Genomic DNA, 19853 nt, shown 5'->3' on the forward strand with positions numbered 1-19853 from the left:
GCATGCATGTAGAACTAAAATCATGCGGCAATTTTTTTGAACATATAGAACACTGCATCTAATCTTATGCTAACAAAAAAATCTAATCCCATAAAACGCTAGGGAAAAACAACATCGATTTTATAATTAAGATCCCTACCAATAAGTAGTAGCACAGCTGAACACATCTCATAAACCTGCTAATTAAGATCCCTACCAATAAATCATGGCGCTAATGTGGATTAGTGGAAAATTAGTCAGGTTTATATGCTTGGCAACATGATATGTGAAGAAGGCAAGCAGCACACCGGAATCCACCATGTGGGCTAACTGGGATGTGTGGGACGATTCGTTTCATCTAGCTAGCCTCCCTCATCAGCTGAGTATTTCCTTCCATTGCATTGACCCTCTTACCAAGAAAACGAACATCAGATTGGAAGCATACGGAGGCACGCCCAAAGCTTGTAAATTGAGATTTGCCCGGCCGCGTGAGGGTAGCATCGGGGTTTTTTTTTTGTCGTTCGATCCTCTCCATGACACAATTCTTCGATCAAAGCTAGCTCTGCTTTTTTGTATGGGCAAATCTTCAATCGATCTTGCAACAATTCTTTGATAGGAGCAAAGCTCCGCCTTTTTCTATAGACAAATCTTCAATTAATCTTGCAAGTTGCATCCGCTCTGGTATGTGCGTGAGGCAACCAATACTGAATCAACCAAAACTGAATCATCAGCTGCTAACCAAAATCGGTGTGCAGGTATTTGGCGTATTCGGCCGAGGCCGCCGAGGCGAATACGTCTATGACAACGGCTACATGGGGCACCGAGGCCAATACGGCTATGGCGGAGGCTATGTGGGAAGATTACTTCCGTTCCCTTTTGGTGAAGGTTACCTGATTTATTAGGTACGTAACTATCAAAGGGGTGTGAGAAAACTTATCAATAGTATTGGTGGGTAATTTTTTTTAACTTTCATGTTAACAGTTTTTTTTAAGATCCATCGGCTATTATCCTCTTGTTAACTAAACAGATGGCTAGATGTTTCTGATTATTGTGGTAATTTCTAGCTTAATTCTCTTTTTTCTGGTTAACCCGTAATATACTTTTAATATATAATAGATGGAGCTGGGGATCGCTCCTGTTATTCTAAAAGAATTAATTTGCCTGTAACTAATTAAAGCAGGGCTTTTAATCTCGTTTCTCACTTGATTCTGTTGCAACATTGCACTTGTTTTTGGAGCTACATGTTCATAGTTTAGAGTTGGCATCCATTCCTTTGCACATGGCTTGCAGTAGATGCTTATTAACTCTCATCTCTCGCTTTCTTTCGTTCAGGTTAATGAACAAAACACGAGGTTAATTAACAACAGACGAGGTTGCACCCTACCCTTTGGTTTAATCAACCTTTTTCATCTAATCTAGTGAATCTTATTATCGTTCTTCTGCGGACTCCAGCAGTATTTTGGAATCGTGGCACTCAACTTATCACAAAAACGCTCTGTCAGATAGAAGCATGACATGAGAACAGTAGGAATTGCTTCCGCCGCAGCTTAAATTAAAAATTCTTTTCGTGAACCGTGCTGTGAAAAAGTAAGTTGGTTAGTCAAATGATAAACAGTCAAAACTTAATAGGCAAACAATGTTCCCCTGTTTAATCGACCGTAATACTACCAAGCAGAGCATAAGAACAAGGAACCGTAGCACAACTTAAAACACGAAATTGCATCTTACAATTCTTTTTTTTATAAAATATCGTGAAGATACCAATTACACCCAACCATTTTAACAACACAGCTAATAGCAGTACGGATGCACACAGAATAAAAAAAGAAACTAAGAAATAAAAGTCCTGCTACCATGTACCAGACACAAACAACACAAAAACAACACCCAAAGTTCAGGTTCTCCAAAAATGCTGCCTCCAAAAAGAAAACAGTGCACAAGCACTATCGTCGCGCGATCGAGATCTTAGGATTTTATCCTGAATATAGTCTCCGATCTCAAAATAATTCCTTGAACAAGATCGTTGCCAGCCATAACCAACTAAGACCAGAGCATGGATTTTCATCCTGAAAGGCCTCAAACCGTTAAAATTTCGGCCGCATACGGTTTTAGATAAAAAAAATAATAATGATTAGAACAGACCCCTCAAAGTCGCCAAAACCTTAAGAAGTTTTGAGGGGGTCGGTAAACGCAGGCTCCAAACCCATAGAAGAGCGGTTTCAAGGGACGATACGGGCGCAGATCCTCATCGCTACCAGACCATGGCGCGAACAGATTCTCCACACTCCTCGTTCCCGCGAAGTCCGCCACAGATCCCATAGTCCCCGCTTGCTGCCACTCGCCGCGCCTCCCTAGCGCTGCAATGGCCGCTCCTACCCTGCTGGAGGGTGCTTCCCAGCTCGCGCTAGTCGACCGTTCCCGCATCTCGATCCGCCACCGCCGTCGCCTAGCTCGCGCTCGTCCCAGTGACTGCCTCCGGCAACTGCAGGGTTAAGCGTAGGTGGCAGGGAAACCACCTTGTCAAGGTTGATGCTCCCGCTGCAGTTGTTGGATCGCCCCGGTGGGCAGCCAGCGTAGGCGAGGAAGGGGGCAAATAAACCGGCGACGAAGAAGTCACCCAAGAAAGTTTCTTTGGTGGCTCTGACTGCATCAAGCGCTTCGGCCACTCATGGCGCCACCGACCTCAAGTGGTTCGATTGCGAGCCACCAAGGTAATCTTCTGATTCTTGAGACCCATCGTTGTTCTTCCGTCGGTTGGGATCTCAATTGTCGTTTGTAGGGCGAACGAGACTGTGCCTCCGATGTCATTCGTGAGCATGCTCAATGAAGGGCCCGTCGATCCCGACAGTACGCCGCTCGGACATGATTATGACAAGAACATTGAGGACTACGAGAATGGCGAGCTCAGCGCGGGTGACAACTCCGACGATGAGTGCGATGAGATGAAGAACGTAAGACAAGAGGAGGTTGCGGTGTTTATCTATGGGTTGGCATCGCCGAAGCCTGAAGGTGAAAACTGTGAGGACTGCAAACTGCACCGAGGTCGAGGACGTGGCGCTGAGCAGGGCTTGGGAGTCGGTCTCGCTCGATGCCGTAACCGGCACCAATCAAACTGGGAAGCATTATTGGCAAAGAATCAAAGACAAGTTCTTCTAAAACATGCCGTGTCTCACGTTGATACCGGCGCGCTCTTATTGGTCACTCCAATGCCGTTGGTATGTCATCAAGAATGCTTGTAGCCGAATTACCGGTTGCATCGAGCAAGTGAGGAATACCCCTCCTAGTGGCACCACTATTGAGGATTCAGAGAGTTGCTATCTCACATATGCCGATGCATTATTTGCTTGTTCCATTTCATATGCCCATGCATTGTTTGCTTGTGCATTGTAGGAAAGATTTGCCATGGAGAGGTATAGGCAAATGCCGGCTTCGAAAGGAAGGACATTCTTGTTGATGCATTGCTTCAAGTTGCTAGAACATAGTGATAAATGGAAGGTTAGGGAGCAAGAAGCATCGCCGATGAGAGGGGAATTTGTCCAATTGGACGATGATGTGCTCCTAGCCAAGGGAAAGAACAAGGTAAGGCCGGATGGTAACAAGAGTGCCAAGGAGAAGATTAGGAAGCAAGCCGAGACACAACGTTGTAGGGACAAGATTGATGAAATGATGAAGTCCAAGGAGAATTTGGTGACACAAGACTTTGGAGACTAAGTTGATGATGATGGAGAGGAGAAGCCAAGAGAAGCAAGCCAAGTGGGACCTACTACAGGAAGAGGTTGCGCAAGGCTGCCATGGAGGATAGGAGAGCTAGTGTGGACGAGAAGCGCGCCATGGCGGAGCTCATTGAGGAGGAGAACAAAATCATGATGATGGATCCATCCAACATGGATGTGTACATAAGGAAATGGTGGGACTATGCAAGAATGGAGATCTTGCAAAGGAGGAGGGAAGTGGGGTTGGTTCGTGCAGCGGCAGAGGCGTCTTCTTGTGCGGCGGCATGTGGTGACGGCGGTGGTGATGCTTCGGTGAGCGGTGTAGGTGGTGGTGGTGGCTTTGAGGACACGACGACCGCCGGCCCTGAGTGATCCCTCGTCGATCTGCCATAGCGACTTCTCTTTTGGTGTAGTTGATAGTTATGCGACGTGGTAAACTGCGATCAGCAGATGGACGATGAATTTGCCTTTTTAAAACCATTGCGTATTGTCGCATATTTGCCAAATTTCGTTGAAACTATGCAAAACCCTGATTTACGGTTCAGTTTGAAGTTTTAGTTTGATTTTGCGCATACCAGATTCGGCTGTTAATCACGTTTTATGGTTTGAGGGGTCCGCTAGAGATGTTCTAACATACCTTTAGACAACAAAGCATCTTCTAACTAGGATCACTCTACCGAACACATTAGGGCATGGCATCATCAGATTCTGCCTATGGGAATGATACACTCGGTGGGGAAGGCATGGGGATACCGCTTCCGGTCTTCGCAGTAGTCGTAGGCCATGTAGTTCATGCGCACCCAGTTGAGCGTCATCCAGCTCCACCAGTCCAGCGTCTGCCCCATCCACGACGACGCCGACGACGGCAGGTGGTCGCCCCCGCACCGCGTCGTTGCTCCGTTGCCGCGCCACACGCAGGCGCTGCTCGCGCTGAACCGCCGGTACGCGGCCACGAACGGCGCCTCCGACCAGTTCGTCTTGACGCGCCCGCCCTGAGTCGCCCACTCCTCGGCGTTCCAGATGCTCGCGAAGACGTGCACCGGCTGCCGCGTCGGGAACGGCACACCGTTCGCCTCGTTGTTCCTGAACACCCTGATCGGCGTGCCGTCGATGTACAGGCTGCACGTTCCACATGATGTTGAGCGGGTTCCAGAGGAGGGAGTAGGTGTGGAAGTCGGCGCGCGGTGGGGTGGAACCACATGCGCGCGGAACTGGTAGCTGCTCCCGCGCGGCCGCCCTTCCCCTGGCTGGCTGTACTGTACACGTTCGTGTGCACCGCGTACGGCTCGCCGCTCGCGTTGCCCTGAGACGAGCTTGAGCTGCACATCGAAGCGGCCGTAGAGGGTACTGGCTCTTGGACTGGAACATCCGCGTGCACGCCAGCTAGCGTACATTCACGTCTCGTGCAGGAACATCCGTGTCGTCCAAGCGCCATCAACGCACGCACGCGTCTCGCGGGTCGCAAGCCAGCTGGATGGATGGCCCGATCGATCCTTGCATCATTGCATTTGCATGCCAGCTGCCACGCCCGTTGATTCGCGACCAGCAAAAAAAGAAAAAAAAGCAAAGGAAACTTGCCCCGGCCTTGACCACGTTCCGCTGGTTGACCACGGATCAATCAAATCAAATCAAATCGCTCCTTTTCTTTCTCTCGCGCGCATTGGCATTGCGCTAGCCTTTAATTTGACCTCGTCGCCGGCCGTGCGCGGATCTCTGGAACCGATCCGTGCTCGTGCGCGCGCGCTCTCTCTCTCTCGCTCTCGATTAAAATTCCATCGTTGTCGGAATAACACCAGCCTTTTATTTAATATATACACATTACAAACGTTGTAGTGGACGCTGCCGAACGTCATCTCCATATTCCCTTGTAGATCTGAAAAAGTCGAGCGAGAAGAGTCGTTGTGCGTGGTGAACTCATAGGAGCCGAATCGAATCGGGCTTCCTAAGATTGGCGATGACGATGATGATGGCGTCGATGAAGCTGCCGACGACATGACTGGATCTGCCGATGATGGGTCTTGTGCCGACAGGGTCCCCACAGACAGCGCCAATTGTCGAGGGTACTCCTCGGCAATGCCCTCCGATTGGGGCTTAGGGTTGATGGAATCATGTAGGCTGACACGAGACATCGGTTAACAGGTTTGGGGCCCTCGATGAGGTAAACCCTTACGTCCTGCCTGTCTGATCTTGATTATGAAAATATCGGGTTACAATGGGGTACCGAAGGTTTCGGCTGTGATCTCGTCGAGAGGCTAAGTGCTACGGCGACCTAGCTCTGGACTTATGGTGGCTAAAGTTGCTAAGATTGATTGTGTCCCTCGGAAGCCCCTCTCATGGCCTTTATATAGGAGGCCAGGTCTCAAGAGAACTATCCGGGTACAACTAGGTTTACAAAAGACCTAACTCTAGACTTTCCTTGTTCAGCTCCTCTTCGTTTTGTACTTCAAGGAATCTTCCGCAGCAGCATCCTAGTGGTCCATCTTGCCATCGGGTATCTTCATGGGCTTTCGGTTGGGCCGTACATGATAGGGCAACGTCGGTTACCCAAAAGGTAATGCCCACGTCAGTTGGGCTTTACATACAGTCTAACCGCCGGTAAAAATGCAAGCGCTGGATCAATCATGTTAGAAAAGCAAGGCAGTTAAGGCTGTTCGACGACAACCCTCTCTCCGAGCATCTATAAGAGTTTGAGATAAGAGAGAGAGGAAAAGTGAGGCAAAGTTTAGAGGCTGGGGAAAGACGAGTAGAACTAATGAAGAAGGGGCACAAAATTAGATAACCCGTCAATAAAATAGAACATTGAATAGGAGGCGGGAACTATGTAATCCAAGTCGTGTAGTCATGTTATATGGAGCAACAAATACGTTTGACCGAGTCGTGTACTATATTGAAGTAGCACACAATATAATTTTTGTACGTAACAACCTATTAATTAATGATCGGAAAAGAAAAATAGTACTTCTAAAATAATGTTAACTTTGGGTTTATCGTACATTTTAGGATTATAATAGTATAGAAAACAATGGTCAAAGTTTCACCACAAAGATCATGGTCTAAAAGGTCACACATTTTAAAACTGTGAAAATAATTATGAGGAAGAAAACTACCCAATAGTTATAACTGTCTAATTTGGCCCACCTAATAATAATGATGAACTATTTTCCTTTAATTTAATCAATAAAATGTATTAATGTGAACTAAATCACATAGTGATTTAACACTACACACTGTACTACTATTGAGCTAATAATATTTACAACCAACACACATGGCTATTTTCACAAACAATGCAATAATCATTAGCCCACATATTTGTGTTGATTAAAGTTGTAGTTCATATATATGATACTTTATATACCTTAATATTTTGCAAAGTAGAATCAAACGGTTTCTTATTTTGAAAATTTATATCTATAAAGCCATTACTTTATTTCTCGGACACACTTAACAAAAATTAAAGATGACGCCCTCGCAATTAAGAGGGTCACCACTCTAGTTACAAAAAAGAAAACAACAAAATCCACTACTCTTTTTTTTCAGCTACAAATTGATCTTAAGTGAAAGCAAAAAAAAAAAAAAATTATGTGCACTCCTAGAGTTAGTGTGTGCTCTAAATGTGTGCTAGTGTTGTTGCCAAGTTAGTGTATGTAATATAGTATTTACTCAATCACATGAAACATGTCACAAATTTGTTAAATTTGGAAGGATCTAGATACTATTTAGTGTTTACATATATATTTTTAATTTAGATAGATCTAAGACATATTTTATGGGGCAGAGGTAGTACAAGAACACTTCAAAACAAGAATCCCACAATCCCGCGTAGTGACAGTCGAAGTTATAGTTCTATACATATTGCTGGTAGCAAATCCAGTCCTGCAACAAGTTTGACCTCACATACCGCTACACAGCCCACCGAAAGAAAGAAATTTGTGATTATTCAGATGCGGCTAGACAAAGCACCCTTCCTCTAGAATCACGCTAAACTACATACGCATTAACTAACTAATGGAGATGATCATATTCTGCCTATGGGAATGATGCACTCGGTGGGGAAGGCATGGGGATACCGCTTCCGGTCTTCGCAGTAGTCGTAGGCCATGTAGTTCATGCGCACCCAGTTGAGCGTCATCCAGCTCCACCAGTCCAGCGTCTGTCCCATCCACGACGACGCCGACGATGGCAGGTGGTCGCCCCCGCACCGCGTCGTTGCTCCGTTGCCGCGCCACACGCACGCGCTGCTCGCGTGGAACCGCCGGTACGCGGCCACGAACGGCGCCTCCGACCAGTTCGTCTTGACGCGCCCGCCCTGCGTCGCCCACTCCTCGGCGTTCCAGATGCTCGCGAAGACGTGTACCGGCTGCCGCGTCGGGAACGGCACCCCGTTCGCCTCGTTGTTCCTGAACACCCTGATCGGCGTGCCGTCGATGTACAGGCTGCACGTCCCATATTCAGTAAAGTCGTGTCAGCAACGATGAATGAGTACATAGGTTGCGGTGAGAAGAGATGGAATTGAAGCAATCTGTACGCACATGATGTTGAGCGGGTTCCAGAGGATGGAGTAGGTGTGGAAGTCGGCAGTGGGGTCGAACCAGAGCACGAACTGCTGCTCGCGCTCGCCCTTGCCGTCGCTGAAGATGTTGGTGTGCAGGAGGTAGGGCTCGCCGCTCACGTTGCCCAGGAACTCGAAGTCCACCTCGTCGTGCCTCGCGCCTCCAGTGCAGATCTGCAGCGTTCATCTTCTTCAGTTAGTCAGAAAACATCGACTATCTCACTGAAGAACAGACAGAATTCAGTTTCTATGTCCGGAAGAATACAGAATACAGATTGTATATGGCTACCATAAGTAGTCGGCCTTAGTGGAATTCACGTCTAAGTAAAACTTGGCTACCACAAACCTTTCTTTAATGCATGTACATACACAATACAGAAAACTGCAGAATTTAGAGTCTATCTGAAGAATAGAGAATTTCTATCTCCTGAAGAATAAAGAATTCAGACTTCGGGCTTAGTGTGATTCACGTCTAAGAAAAACTTGGCTAGTAGAGGAATCCACAAACATTTCTTTAATGCATGCCCATACACAATTAAGCTAATGCTACGTCCTGTATTAGCAGCTGGCAACATATCTGCGAAAAGGACCGACACTCTCATTTTTCTTTCACCAGAAGAAAATGAAATGCTCCTGTATTGTATACTTATGCTTTCAGACATGTACGTGTACACAATAAGTGCAGTAATAGAGAAGGCCCATTGAGTACATCAATTTACTCTAATATTTATGTGTCAACTAGAACAAAATTCACTGCAATTGGGCTATTAGTAAACCTACTGATCTGCAAGGCGGTTTCCTTCAGTGTTCAGAGTACAGACTTGTTTACACTTTACACGGGTAGCAGCGAAAATGCATATACATTTTTTCCAGCTTTGCTCAAGTTGTAATTATCTCTTTTCTTGGGCAAAATTCACTCCCCAAATGACACGTGTCGAACTCGTTAAGTATGTAACCCCTAGGTGTGAACAATCTCATGAAGTATACAGAATCCAGACAGTATTTGCCTACCAAAAGTAGTCGGCCTTAGTGGAATTCACGTCTGTGACAAACTTGGCTAGTAGAACACTCCAAAGAAATTTCTTTAACGCATTATCTTTCATAATGAACCCAGTGTCCATCATGAATTAGCAGATATGTACAGTTCATCATTCGGGAAAAAAAATCTGTACCATTCATCTTTACTTAGTAATTGTAGAATAACATTTGCATGGAATCAAACAAGACTACGTATGCTCGAGAAATTAAAAAAAAAAATCAGCTCAAAACAGCATGAATCCATATGAAGACTAGGCGGAATTCAGTTTCTATCTCCTAAAGATAACAGGGTGCAGACTGTATTTGGCGGCCGCAAGTTGTCGGCCTTAGTCAGATTCATGTCTAAGTAAAACTTGGCTAGCAGAGTACTCCAGAGACATTTTTTTAATGGATGTTCATACACAATTTAGCTAATGCTATGTCCCGTATTAGCAGCTTGCATATCTGCGAAGAGCGCCGTATACTTCAGCCTGCATTACGTGCATATCATAGCAGATCGAATTCGTGAATTTCCTGTAACATTCATGTGTCAGCTAGTACAAAATTAACTGCAATTGGGCGTCAGCCAACGTCCCGATCGGTTAGGCGCTGGGCATTAGTGTTCAGAGTTTAGACTCTTTTACTCGTGGGTAGTAGCGACAAATGCAAGAACGCAAACAAGAAAAAATTTCAGCTCTGCTCAAGTTTTAACCTTCTGCTTTCTCAGGCAAAATTCACTCCACGGCTGACAAGTGTCGAACTCGTGAAGGCAATGAAGTGGTACACTGGCACCCCTACCCCTAGACGTGAACAATCTTTGATGCAGTTGGCCAGTGCCAAGATGAACCGAAGAGATCTAAACAAACTTACATAGAAGGAGGTGATGGTCCCTGCGGACTCGCCGGCGACGAGCCTGATGTCGAGGTCGAACCTCCCGAACAGGTAGCGGTCCTTGGACTCCAGCCTCGACCCCGTCCGCTCGTCCAGCGACAGCTCCACCACCCGCCCCTGCTCCAAGAACCGCGCATTGCGCTTCCCCCACACGGCGTCGAAGTCCCGGTGGAAGCTCCGGTCGACCGCGGCCGCCGCTGCCGCCGACACCGCAAGCACGGCCAATGCCACGGCGAGCGCCGCCACCAGCCGGCGGAGAGAGCCGCCCAGCATTTCTCTTGTGATTTTGGAAATGGGTCGCGATCGATGAGAGATGGTTGTGAGGATTGGGAAGAGCGATGAGGTGGTGAGGACTGAGGAGGCACACACACGTCCAATTTAAGGGCACCGTCGTGGGCGCTTTCGCCAAGTGCCAGGGATCCAGGGACGAGCCGGGCACGCCCACTGTTTTCTGTGGCGACGGCTCGTGAGGCCCGGCCGTGCGGCTGCCATCTGATCGTTTCTCAGCTGATGCTGCCAGAAACACAAAGCGCAACACAAGATGAGGTGTAGAGTGGACGGCACCTTGGGGATCCGTGAGACGTGGTGTACGTGATGATCGTATGGGTCGCGTTGATGATCTCGCCGCCGGCGGTACAAGTACGACGTGGCAGCATAAATAATATCTTGACCGTGGTGTGCTAGAACGGGCAGGGCGCGTGAGTGCGCGGCACGAAGAAAGCGGAGGCCGGTCGATCTAGAGATGAAGCGGACTGTGATCTCGGCGGGCCGGCCGGCTGCAGTGGCGGTGCTGTTTGGTTTTCCATCGAGGGTTTTCAATAATGTAATTGGTGGCCTACGGGCTACTCCTTGAAATAGGTTTTCGCCCCGCTTTGTAAATAAAACAACCACATCCATACAAAGTTCAGAGACAACACAACCAGCACACAACACACACCAACGGTCTGCTAGGGCAACAACACAACATGCCCACACGAACGGAAAAAAAACCGATACAACCCCCACTGAAGAGGGCCACTCAGAGGCTGGACGACGTTGAAATGCGACGGGCTGCCGCAAGAAGATCCTCCAACATGCCGTCCAGGCGCTCCCTGTCCCGCTGCCTACATAGCGGGTACCAGTGCTGCAACAAAGCCAAGAAAGAGTAGATAGAGTCAGAAGCGCGACGGGGTAAGATGTGCTCAATGACCATCTTATTGCGCACAGTCCACAAAGTTCAGGTCAAGGCTACGAACAATAACCAGAAGAGGCGCCTCCTCCTACCAGTGTTGTTCGCATGGGCCTCAATGAACTCCCCGAGGGCTGAAGCCTGCCACTCAGGCCCCAGCGCCTCCTGGAGGAAGCTCCAGATGAAACGGGCCGCAGGGCAAGAGAACATGATGCGCGTTGTCGTCTCCGGGATCGCACATAATGGACAAAGCCCGTTGCCCGGCCCGTGCCTCTTCGCAACCTCCACCCCAGAGGGAAGGCGATCTCTAAGTAACTGCCATAAGAAAATCTTCGTCTTAAGAGGAATAGGCGCTTTAAAAAGAGGGGCCGTCCAGGGGAGCGGGGGGGGGGGGGGGGGGCTAAACATGGCTCTATAAGCTGTCTGCACGGAGAACGAGCCAGATGGCGTTAAGCGCCAAGAAGGCGCGTCTAATCCCCCCGGTAGAGCGTCCGGGAGGAGGTCCCGCAGCAAGGTGAGACTCAGGGCCTCTCCCTGGGTAAGATTGCGACGAAACAGGATATCCCAATCCCCCTGGGCGGCGTCGGCGACAAGAATATGGGGGTCTGGGCAAATGGCGAAGAGGTCCGAGAAGTCAAGACAAATGGGGCGGTCGCCAAGCCATGGGTCAAGGTAGAACATGGTCCCTCTACCATCGCCTATGGAGAGGGATAGTCCCGCTCTAATCTCATGCTTAATGTCCTAGAGGGCTCTCCAAAACTGAGATCTCTCCCTTCGGTCACAAGCAAGGAGAGGCCGGCCCCGTAGGTATTTGGCCTTAACCAACTTAAGCCACAATCCCCCGTCGTCAGATAAGCTCCTCCAAACCCATTTCAGCATGAGGGCCACATTCATGTGGCGAGAGGAGATAATTGATGCGTGCAATTAACACACGTCCGTTGGGAACCCCAAGAGGAAGGTGTGATGCGTACAGTAGCAAGTTTTCCCTCAGAAAGAAACCAAGGTTTATCGAACCAGTAGGACCAAGAAGCACGTTGAAGGTTGATGGCGGCGGAGTGTAGTGCGGCGCAACACCAGGGATTCTGGCGCCAACGTGGAACCTGCACAACACAATCAAAGTACTTTGCCCCAACGTAACAGTGAGGTTGTCAATCTCACCGTCTTGCTGTAAAGAAAGGATTAGATGTATAGTGTGGATGATGATGATTGTTTGCGAAGAATAGTAAAGAACAATTGCAGTAGATTGTATTTCAGATGTAAAGAATAGGACTGGGGTCCACAGTTCACTAGTGGTCTCTCTCCTATAAGATAAATAGATGTTGGGTGAACAAATTACAGTTGGGCAATTGACAAATAAAGAAGGCATAACAATGCACATACATATATCATGATGAGTACTATGAGATTTAATCAGGGCATTACGACAAAGTACATAGACCGCTATCCAGCATGCATCTATGCCTAAAAAGTCCACTTTCAGGTTATCATCCGAACCCCTTCCGGTATTAAGTTGTAAACAACAGACAATTGCATTAAGTATGGTGCGTAATGTAATCAACACAAATATCCTTAGACAAAGCATCGATGTTTTATCCCTAGTGGCAACAAAGACATCCACAACCTTAGAACTTTCTCATCACTATCCTGCATTTAAGGGAGGCATGAACCCACTATCGAGTATAAATACTCCCTCTTGGAGTTACAAGTATCAACTTGGCCAGAGCCTCTACTAGCAACGGAGAGCATGCAAGAACATAAACAACATATATGATAGATTGATAATCAACTTGACATAGTATTCAATATTCATCGGATCCCAACAAACACAACATGTAGCATTACAAATAGATGATCTTGATCATGATAGGAAGCTCACAAGATCTAACATGATAGCACAACGAGGAGAAGACAACCATCTAGCTACTGCTATGGACCCATAGTCCAGGGGTGAACTACTCACACATCGATCCGGAGGCGATCATGGCGATGAAGAGCCCTCCGGGAGATGATTCCCCTCTCCGGCAGGGTGCCGGAGGCGATCTCCTGAATCCCCCGAGATGGGATTGGTGGCGGCGGCGTCTCTGGAAGGTTTTCTGTATCGTGGCTCTCGGTACTGGGGGTTTCGCGACGAAGGCTTTAAGTAGGCGGAAGGGCAGGTTAGGAAGAGTCACGAGGGGCCCACACACTAGGGCCGCGCGGCCAGGACCTGGGCCGCGCCGCCCTAGTGTGGCGTCGCCTCGTGGCCCCACTTCATATCTCCCTCGGTCTTCTGGAAGCTTCGTGGAAAAATAAGCCCCTGGGCGTTGATTTCGTCCAATTCCGAGAATATTTCCTTACTAGGATTTCTGAAACCAAAAACAGCAGAAACAAAGAATCGGCTTTTCGGCATCTCGTCAATAGGTTAGTGCCGGAAAATGCATAATAATGACATATAATGTGTATAAAACATGTGAGTATCATCATAAAAGTAGCATGGAACATAAAAAATTATAGATACGTTTGGGACGTATCAAGCATCCCCAAGCTTAGTTCCTACTCGCCTTCGAGTAGTTAAATGATAATAAGGATAATTTCTGAAGTGACATGCTATCATAATCTTGATCATACTATTGTAAGCATATGAGATGAATGCAGCGATTCGAAGCAATGATGAAGATAATGAGTAAACAAATGAATCATATAGCAAAGACTTTTCATGAATAATACTTTCAAGACAAGCATCAATAAGACTTGCATAAGAGTTACTCATAAAGCAATAAATTCAAAGTAAAGGTATTGAAGCAACACAAAGGAAGATATAAGTTTCAGCGGTTGCTTTCAACTTCAACATGTTTATCTCATGGATAATTGTCAACACAAAGTAATATAACAAGTGCAATAGGTAAACATGTAAGAATTAATGCACACAGTTTACACAAGTGTTTGCTTCTAAGATAGAGAGAAGTAGGTAAACTGACTCAACAATAAAGTAGAAGAATGGCCCTTCGCAAAGGGAAGCATGGATTACTATATTTGTGCTAGAGCTTTTCATTTTGAAAACAAGAAACAATTTTGTCAACGGTAGTAATAAAGCATATGTGTTATGTATAAGATATCTTATAAGTTGCAAGCCTCATGCATAGTATACTAATAGTGCTCGCACCTTGTCCTAATTAGCTTGGATTAACACGGATTATCATTGCATAGCATATGTTTCAACCAAGTGTCACAAAGGGGTACCTCTATGCCGCCTGTACAGAGGTCTAGGGAGAAAGTTCGCATTCGATTTCTCGCTTTTGATTATTCTCAACTTAGATATCCATACCGGGACAACATAGACAACAGATAATGGACTCCTCTTTAATGCATAAGCATTCAACAACAGTTAATATTCTCGTAAGAGATTGAGGATTAATTGTCCAAACTGAAACTTCCACCATGATTCATGGCTTTAGTTAGCGGCCCAAAGTTCTTCTCTAACAATATGCATACTCAAACCATTTGATCATGAAAATCTCCTTTACTTCAGACAAGACGAACATGCATAGCAACTCACATGATATTCAACAAAGGTAAAAGTTGATGGCGTCCCCAGAAACATGGTTACCGCTCAACAAGCAACTTATTAAGAAATAAGACACATAAGTACATATTCAATACCACAATAGTTTTTAAGGCTATTATCCCATGAGCTATGTATTGTAAAGGCAAAGAATAGAAGTTTAAAGGTAGCACTCAAGTAATGTACTTTGGAATGGCAGAGAAATACCATGTGGTAGGTAGGTATGGTGGACACAAATGGCATAGTATTTGGCTCAAGGATTTGGATGCACGAGAAGAATCCCTCTCAATACAAGGCTAGGCTAGCAAGGTTGTTTGAAGCAAACTCAAGTATAAAAGGTGCAGCAAAGCTCACATATGAACATATTGTAACTATTATAAGACTTTACATTGTCTCCTTGTTGTTCAAACACCTTAACCAGAAAATATCTAGACTCTAGAGACCAATCATGCAAACCAGATTTTAACAAGCTCTATGTAATTCTTCATTAATGAGTACAAGGTACATGATGCAAGAGTTTAAACATGATCTATATGAGCACAACAATTTCCAAGTATCACATTATTCAAGACGTTATACCATTTACCACATGCGGCATTTTCTGTTTCCAACCATATAGCAATGAATGAAATAGTCCAACTTTCGCAATGAACATTAATAATAAAGTTAAGAACACATGTGTTCATACGAAACAGCGGAGCGTGTCTCTCTCCCAAACAAAGAATGCTAGGATCCAATTTTATTCAAACAAAAACAAAAACAAAAACAAACAGACGCTCCAAGTAAAGCACATAAGATGTGACGGAATAAAAATATAGTTTCACTAGAGGTGACCTGATAAGTTGTCGATGAAGAAGGGATGCCTTGGGCATCCCCAAGCTTAGACGCTTGAGTCTTCTTAAAATATGCAAGGATGAACCACGGGGGCATCCCCAAGCTTTGACTTTTCACTCTTCTTAATCATATTGTATCATCTTCCTCTCTTGACCCTTGAAAACTTCCTCCACACCAAACTCAAAACAAACTCATTAGAGGATCAGTGCATAATTCATATATTCAGAGGTCACATAATTTTTCTTAACACTTCTGGACATTGCACAAAGCTACTGAAACTTAATGGAACAAAGAAATCCATCAAACATAGAAAAACAGGCAATGCGAAATAAAAGGCAGAATCTATCAAAACAGAACAGTCCGTAAAAACGAATTTTTTAGAGGCACCAGACTTACTCAGATGCAAATGCCCAAATTGAATGAAAGTTGCGTACATATCTGAGGATCACGCACGTAAATTGGCAGATTTTTCTGAGTTACCTACAGAGAACCTTACCCAAATTCGTGACAGAAAGAAATCTGTTTCTGCGCAGTAATCCAAATCTAGTATTGACTTTACTATTAAAGAATTTACTTGGCACAACAATGCAATAAAATAAAGATAAGGAGAGGTTACTACAGTAATAACAACTTCCAAGACTCAAATATAAAACAAAGTGCAGAAGTAAAATAATGGGTTGTCTCCCATAAGCGCTTTTCTTTAACGCCTTTCAGCTAGGCGCAGAAAGTGTGAAGCAAGTATTATCAAGAGATGAAGCATCAACATTATTACCTCGGGCTTTACGCCTACCCTTCTTACTCTTTTTCTTACTCTTTGGTTTAGGTAATACATGTCTGCCTCCCGGTGTAGAGGTGAATTTTAGGGTGCCTTCTCCCACATCTATGATTGCTCCCAATAGTTTCAGTAGGGATCTTCCAAGTGTGATTTGTCATGTTCCTACACATTCAATAACAAGATAATCAGTGGATACCGTTCTTCCAAGAATGGTTGTGTGCACACACTCGGCTATTCCCTTAGGAATTATAACAGAGTTATCAATAAGAGTTACTCCTTCTCCCCCTTCAACGAGTCCCCAAAGTGTCAAAGATTCATAAATACTCTTAGGCATAAGGCAAAATTCAGACATAATATCACAATGGGCATGAAAAGTTTCACCACCAATAATAACTTTAATAGTAGGGTCCCACATTGAAGGTTCAGAGTTCACTAAAACTTGATCAAGATGGTTGCGAACATAACTATAATTTTCTTTCAAGCAAGATGCACTTGTCTCAAGAGTGTTTAATCTATTATAAATGCTAATAAGAGCTGAATCAAAGTTATTAGCTGAACTATGTGATGCAACCAATTTCTTTATGGCATTAAAAGCTCGATCCCCATCGCAATGAAGGAAATCTCCTCCCACTACAGCATCCAAGGCATATCTATAGCGAATCATAAGCCCAAAATAAAAGTTACTAAGGAGCAAACTTAGAGTCAATTGAGGTTCAGCTTTACGATAAGAATCGAAAATTCTAGACCAAGCATCTTTAAAACTCTCCTCATCCCCTTGTTTAAAAGTAAAGATTAATTCATGAGGTGAAGAAGTAACAGGTTCAGAGCTAGACATGATAACAAAATAAACTAAATGCAAGTAACAAATTTTTTGTGTTTTTGATATGGAGAACAAGACAGTAAATAAAGTAAAACTAGCAACTAATTTTTTTGTGTTTTGTTTTAGTGCAGCAAACAAAGTAGTAAATAAAATAAAGCAAGACAAAAACAAAGTAAAGAGATTGGAAGTGGAAGACTCCCCTTGCAGCGTGTCTTGATCTCCCCGGCAACGGCGCCAGAAAATATGCTTGATGCGTGCAATTAACACACGTCCGTTGGGAACCCCAAGAGGAAGGTGTGATGCGTACAGTAGCAAGTTTTCCCTCAGAAAGAAACCAAGGTTTATCGAACCAGTAGGAGCCAAGAAGCACGTTGAAGGTTGATGGCGGCGGAGTGTAGTGCGGCGCAACACCAGGGATTCTGGCGCCAACGTGGAACCTGCACAACACAATCAGAGTACTTTGCCCCAACGTAACAGTGAGGTTGTCAATCTCACCGGCTTGCTGTAAACAAAGGATTAGATGTATAGTGTGGATGATGATGATTGTTTGCGAAGAACAGTAAAGAACAATTGCAGTAGATTGTATTTCAGATGTAAAGAATAGGACCGGGGTCCACAGTTCACTAGTGGTGTCTCTCCCATAAGATAAACATATGTTGGGTGAACAAATTACAGTTGGGCAATTGACAAATAAAGAAGGCATAACAATGCACATACATATATCTTGATGAGTACTATGAGATTTAATCAGGGCATTACGACAAAGTACATAGACCGCTATCCAGCATGCATCTATGCCTAAAAAGTCCACTTTCAGGTTATCATCCGAACCCCTTCCGGTATTAAGTTGTAAACAACAGACAATTGCATTAAGTATGGTGCGTAATGTAATCAACACAAATATCCTTAGATAAAGCATCGATGTTTTATCCCTAGTGCCAACAGCACATCCACAACCTTAGAACTTTCTGTCACTATCCCAGATTTAATGGAGGCATGAACCCACTATCGAGTATAAATACTCCCTCTTGGAGTTACAAGTATCAACTTGGCCAGAGCCTCTACTAGCAACGGAGAGCATGCAAGAACATAAACAACATATATGATAGATTGATAATCAACTTGACATAGTATTCAATATTCATCGGATCCCAACAAACACAACATGTAGCATTACAAATAGATGATCTTGATCATGATAGGAAGCTCACAAGATCTAACATGATAGCACAACGAGGAGAAGACAACCATCTAGCTACTGCTATGGACCCATAGTCCATGGGTGAACTACTCACACATCGATCCGGAGGCGATCATGGCGATGAAGAGCCCTCCGGGAGATGATTCCCCTCTCCGGCAGGGTGCCGGAGGCGATCTCCTGAATCCCCCGAGATGGGATTGGCGGCGGCGGTGTCTCTGGAAGGTTTTCCGTATCGTGGCTCTCGGTACTGGGGGTTTCGCGACGAAGGCTTTAAGTAGGCGGAAGGGCAGGTTAGGAAGAGTCACGAGGGGCCCACACACTAGGGCCGCGCGGCCAGGACCTGGGCCGCGCTGCCCTAGTGTGGCGTCGCCTCGTGGCCCCACTTCATATCTCCCTCGGTCTTCTGGAAGCTTCGTGGAAAAATAAACCCCTGGGCGTTGATTTCGTCCAATTCCGAGAATATTTCCTTACTAGGATTTCTGAAACCAAAAATAGCAGAAAACAGCAACTGGCTCTTCGGCATCTCGTCAATAGGTTAGTGCCGAAAAATGCATAATAATGACATATAATGTGTATAAAACATGTGAGTATCATCATAAAAGTAGCATGGAACATAAGAAATTATAGATACGTTTGGGACGTATCAATAATCCCTATGCCCCCAAGATCCTTGGGGGCACACACATCGGCCCATTTAACCATGTGGTATTTTTGACGGCCTGTCCTGTCCTGCCAAAAGAAACGTGAGAGCTCTTTGTCAAAGGCAGCATGTACCCCTTCAGGAAGGATGTAAAGGCCCATGATATACATGGGGAGACTAGACAGGCACGAGTCGATGAGAACTGTCTTGCTACCCTTGGAGGTGAACCTCCCGCTCCACGGTTCAGCCTTCGCTCTAACTCGCCCCACCAGGACTCCTCACAACCATCTTAGCTTGCTGGCCGTGGGATCATGCCTCATAGCAAATCTCGGTCGTTTAATTATATCAACGCTTCATATAAGAAGAAGCAGCCCAAGCAAACCAAGCGGCAGATTTAATAGCTAAATTAGATGTTTCCAATAGCAATTTTTGGCTAGAAGAGCCGTCTTTGTTTCTTGTTCCACAATTGGTGGAAGATATAACCATTATTGTTTACCAATAAAGGTTACTAATTGTTTCAAAAAAAAAACATCCCATTGTGAGAACCCTACCTGCCGCCCATACTCCCCAATTGCCTAATGGCCGCTTCGCCTCTTCCTCTGCGACTCCGCTAGCGTGCCCCCGTCCCTTCATGATTTTTCCTTCTTCTGCCTCCCACCTTCGCGCCACCGGCTAGCAGGAGGAGCGCACCGTTGACACATCAAGTATAATCATCTTTCTTG

The 19853-nt window shown here is 45.5% G+C and overlaps 1 protein-coding gene and 1 pseudogene across 1 annotated transcript; both read right to left on the reverse strand.

Annotated features, from left to right (window-relative positions):
* Positions 1 to 4225: 4225 nt before the first annotated feature.
* On the reverse strand, positions 4226 to 5019 carry LOC139833954 (probable xyloglucan endotransglucosylase/hydrolase protein 23; annotated as a pseudogene).
* Positions 5020 to 7476: 2457 nt separating this feature from the next.
* On the reverse strand, positions 7477 to 10611 carry LOC127312431 (xyloglucan endotransglucosylase protein 7). The gene is made up of 3 exons (XM_051342962.2): positions 10132 to 10611; positions 8225 to 8418; positions 7477 to 8128 (listed from the first exon to the last, which is right to left on the reverse strand). The coding sequence occupies exons 1-3, from the start codon at positions 10423 to 10425 to the stop codon at positions 7711 to 7713; spliced, it is 906 nt and encodes a 301-aa protein (XP_051198922.1). The 5' UTR covers positions 10426 to 10611; the 3' UTR covers positions 7477 to 7710.
* Between the last annotated feature and the right edge of the window lie 9242 nt (positions 10612 to 19853).

The sequence above is a fragment of the Lolium perenne genome, chromosome 7 (genome assembly GCF_019359855.2).
Source record: "Lolium perenne isolate Kyuss_39 chromosome 7, Kyuss_2.0, whole genome shotgun sequence".
Taxonomy (NCBI): Eukaryota; Viridiplantae; Streptophyta; class Magnoliopsida; order Poales; family Poaceae; genus Lolium; species Lolium perenne.

Bases quoted from the DNA above. Each gene is read 5' to 3' on its own strand.
- LOC127312431 (XM_051342962.2), bottom strand. From the start codon at position 10,425: ATGCTGGGCGGCTCTCTCCGCCGGCTGGTGGCGGCGCTCGCCGTGGCA. The intron at 8,419-10,131 runs GTAAGTTTGTTT...TGAACGCTGCAG, and splicing joins GGACCATCACCTCCTTCTAT to ATCTGCACTGGAGGCGCGAG. The intron at 8,129-8,224 runs GTGCGTACAGAT...TGGGACGTGCAG, and splicing joins TGGAACCCGCTCAACATCAT to CCTGTACATCGACGGCACGC.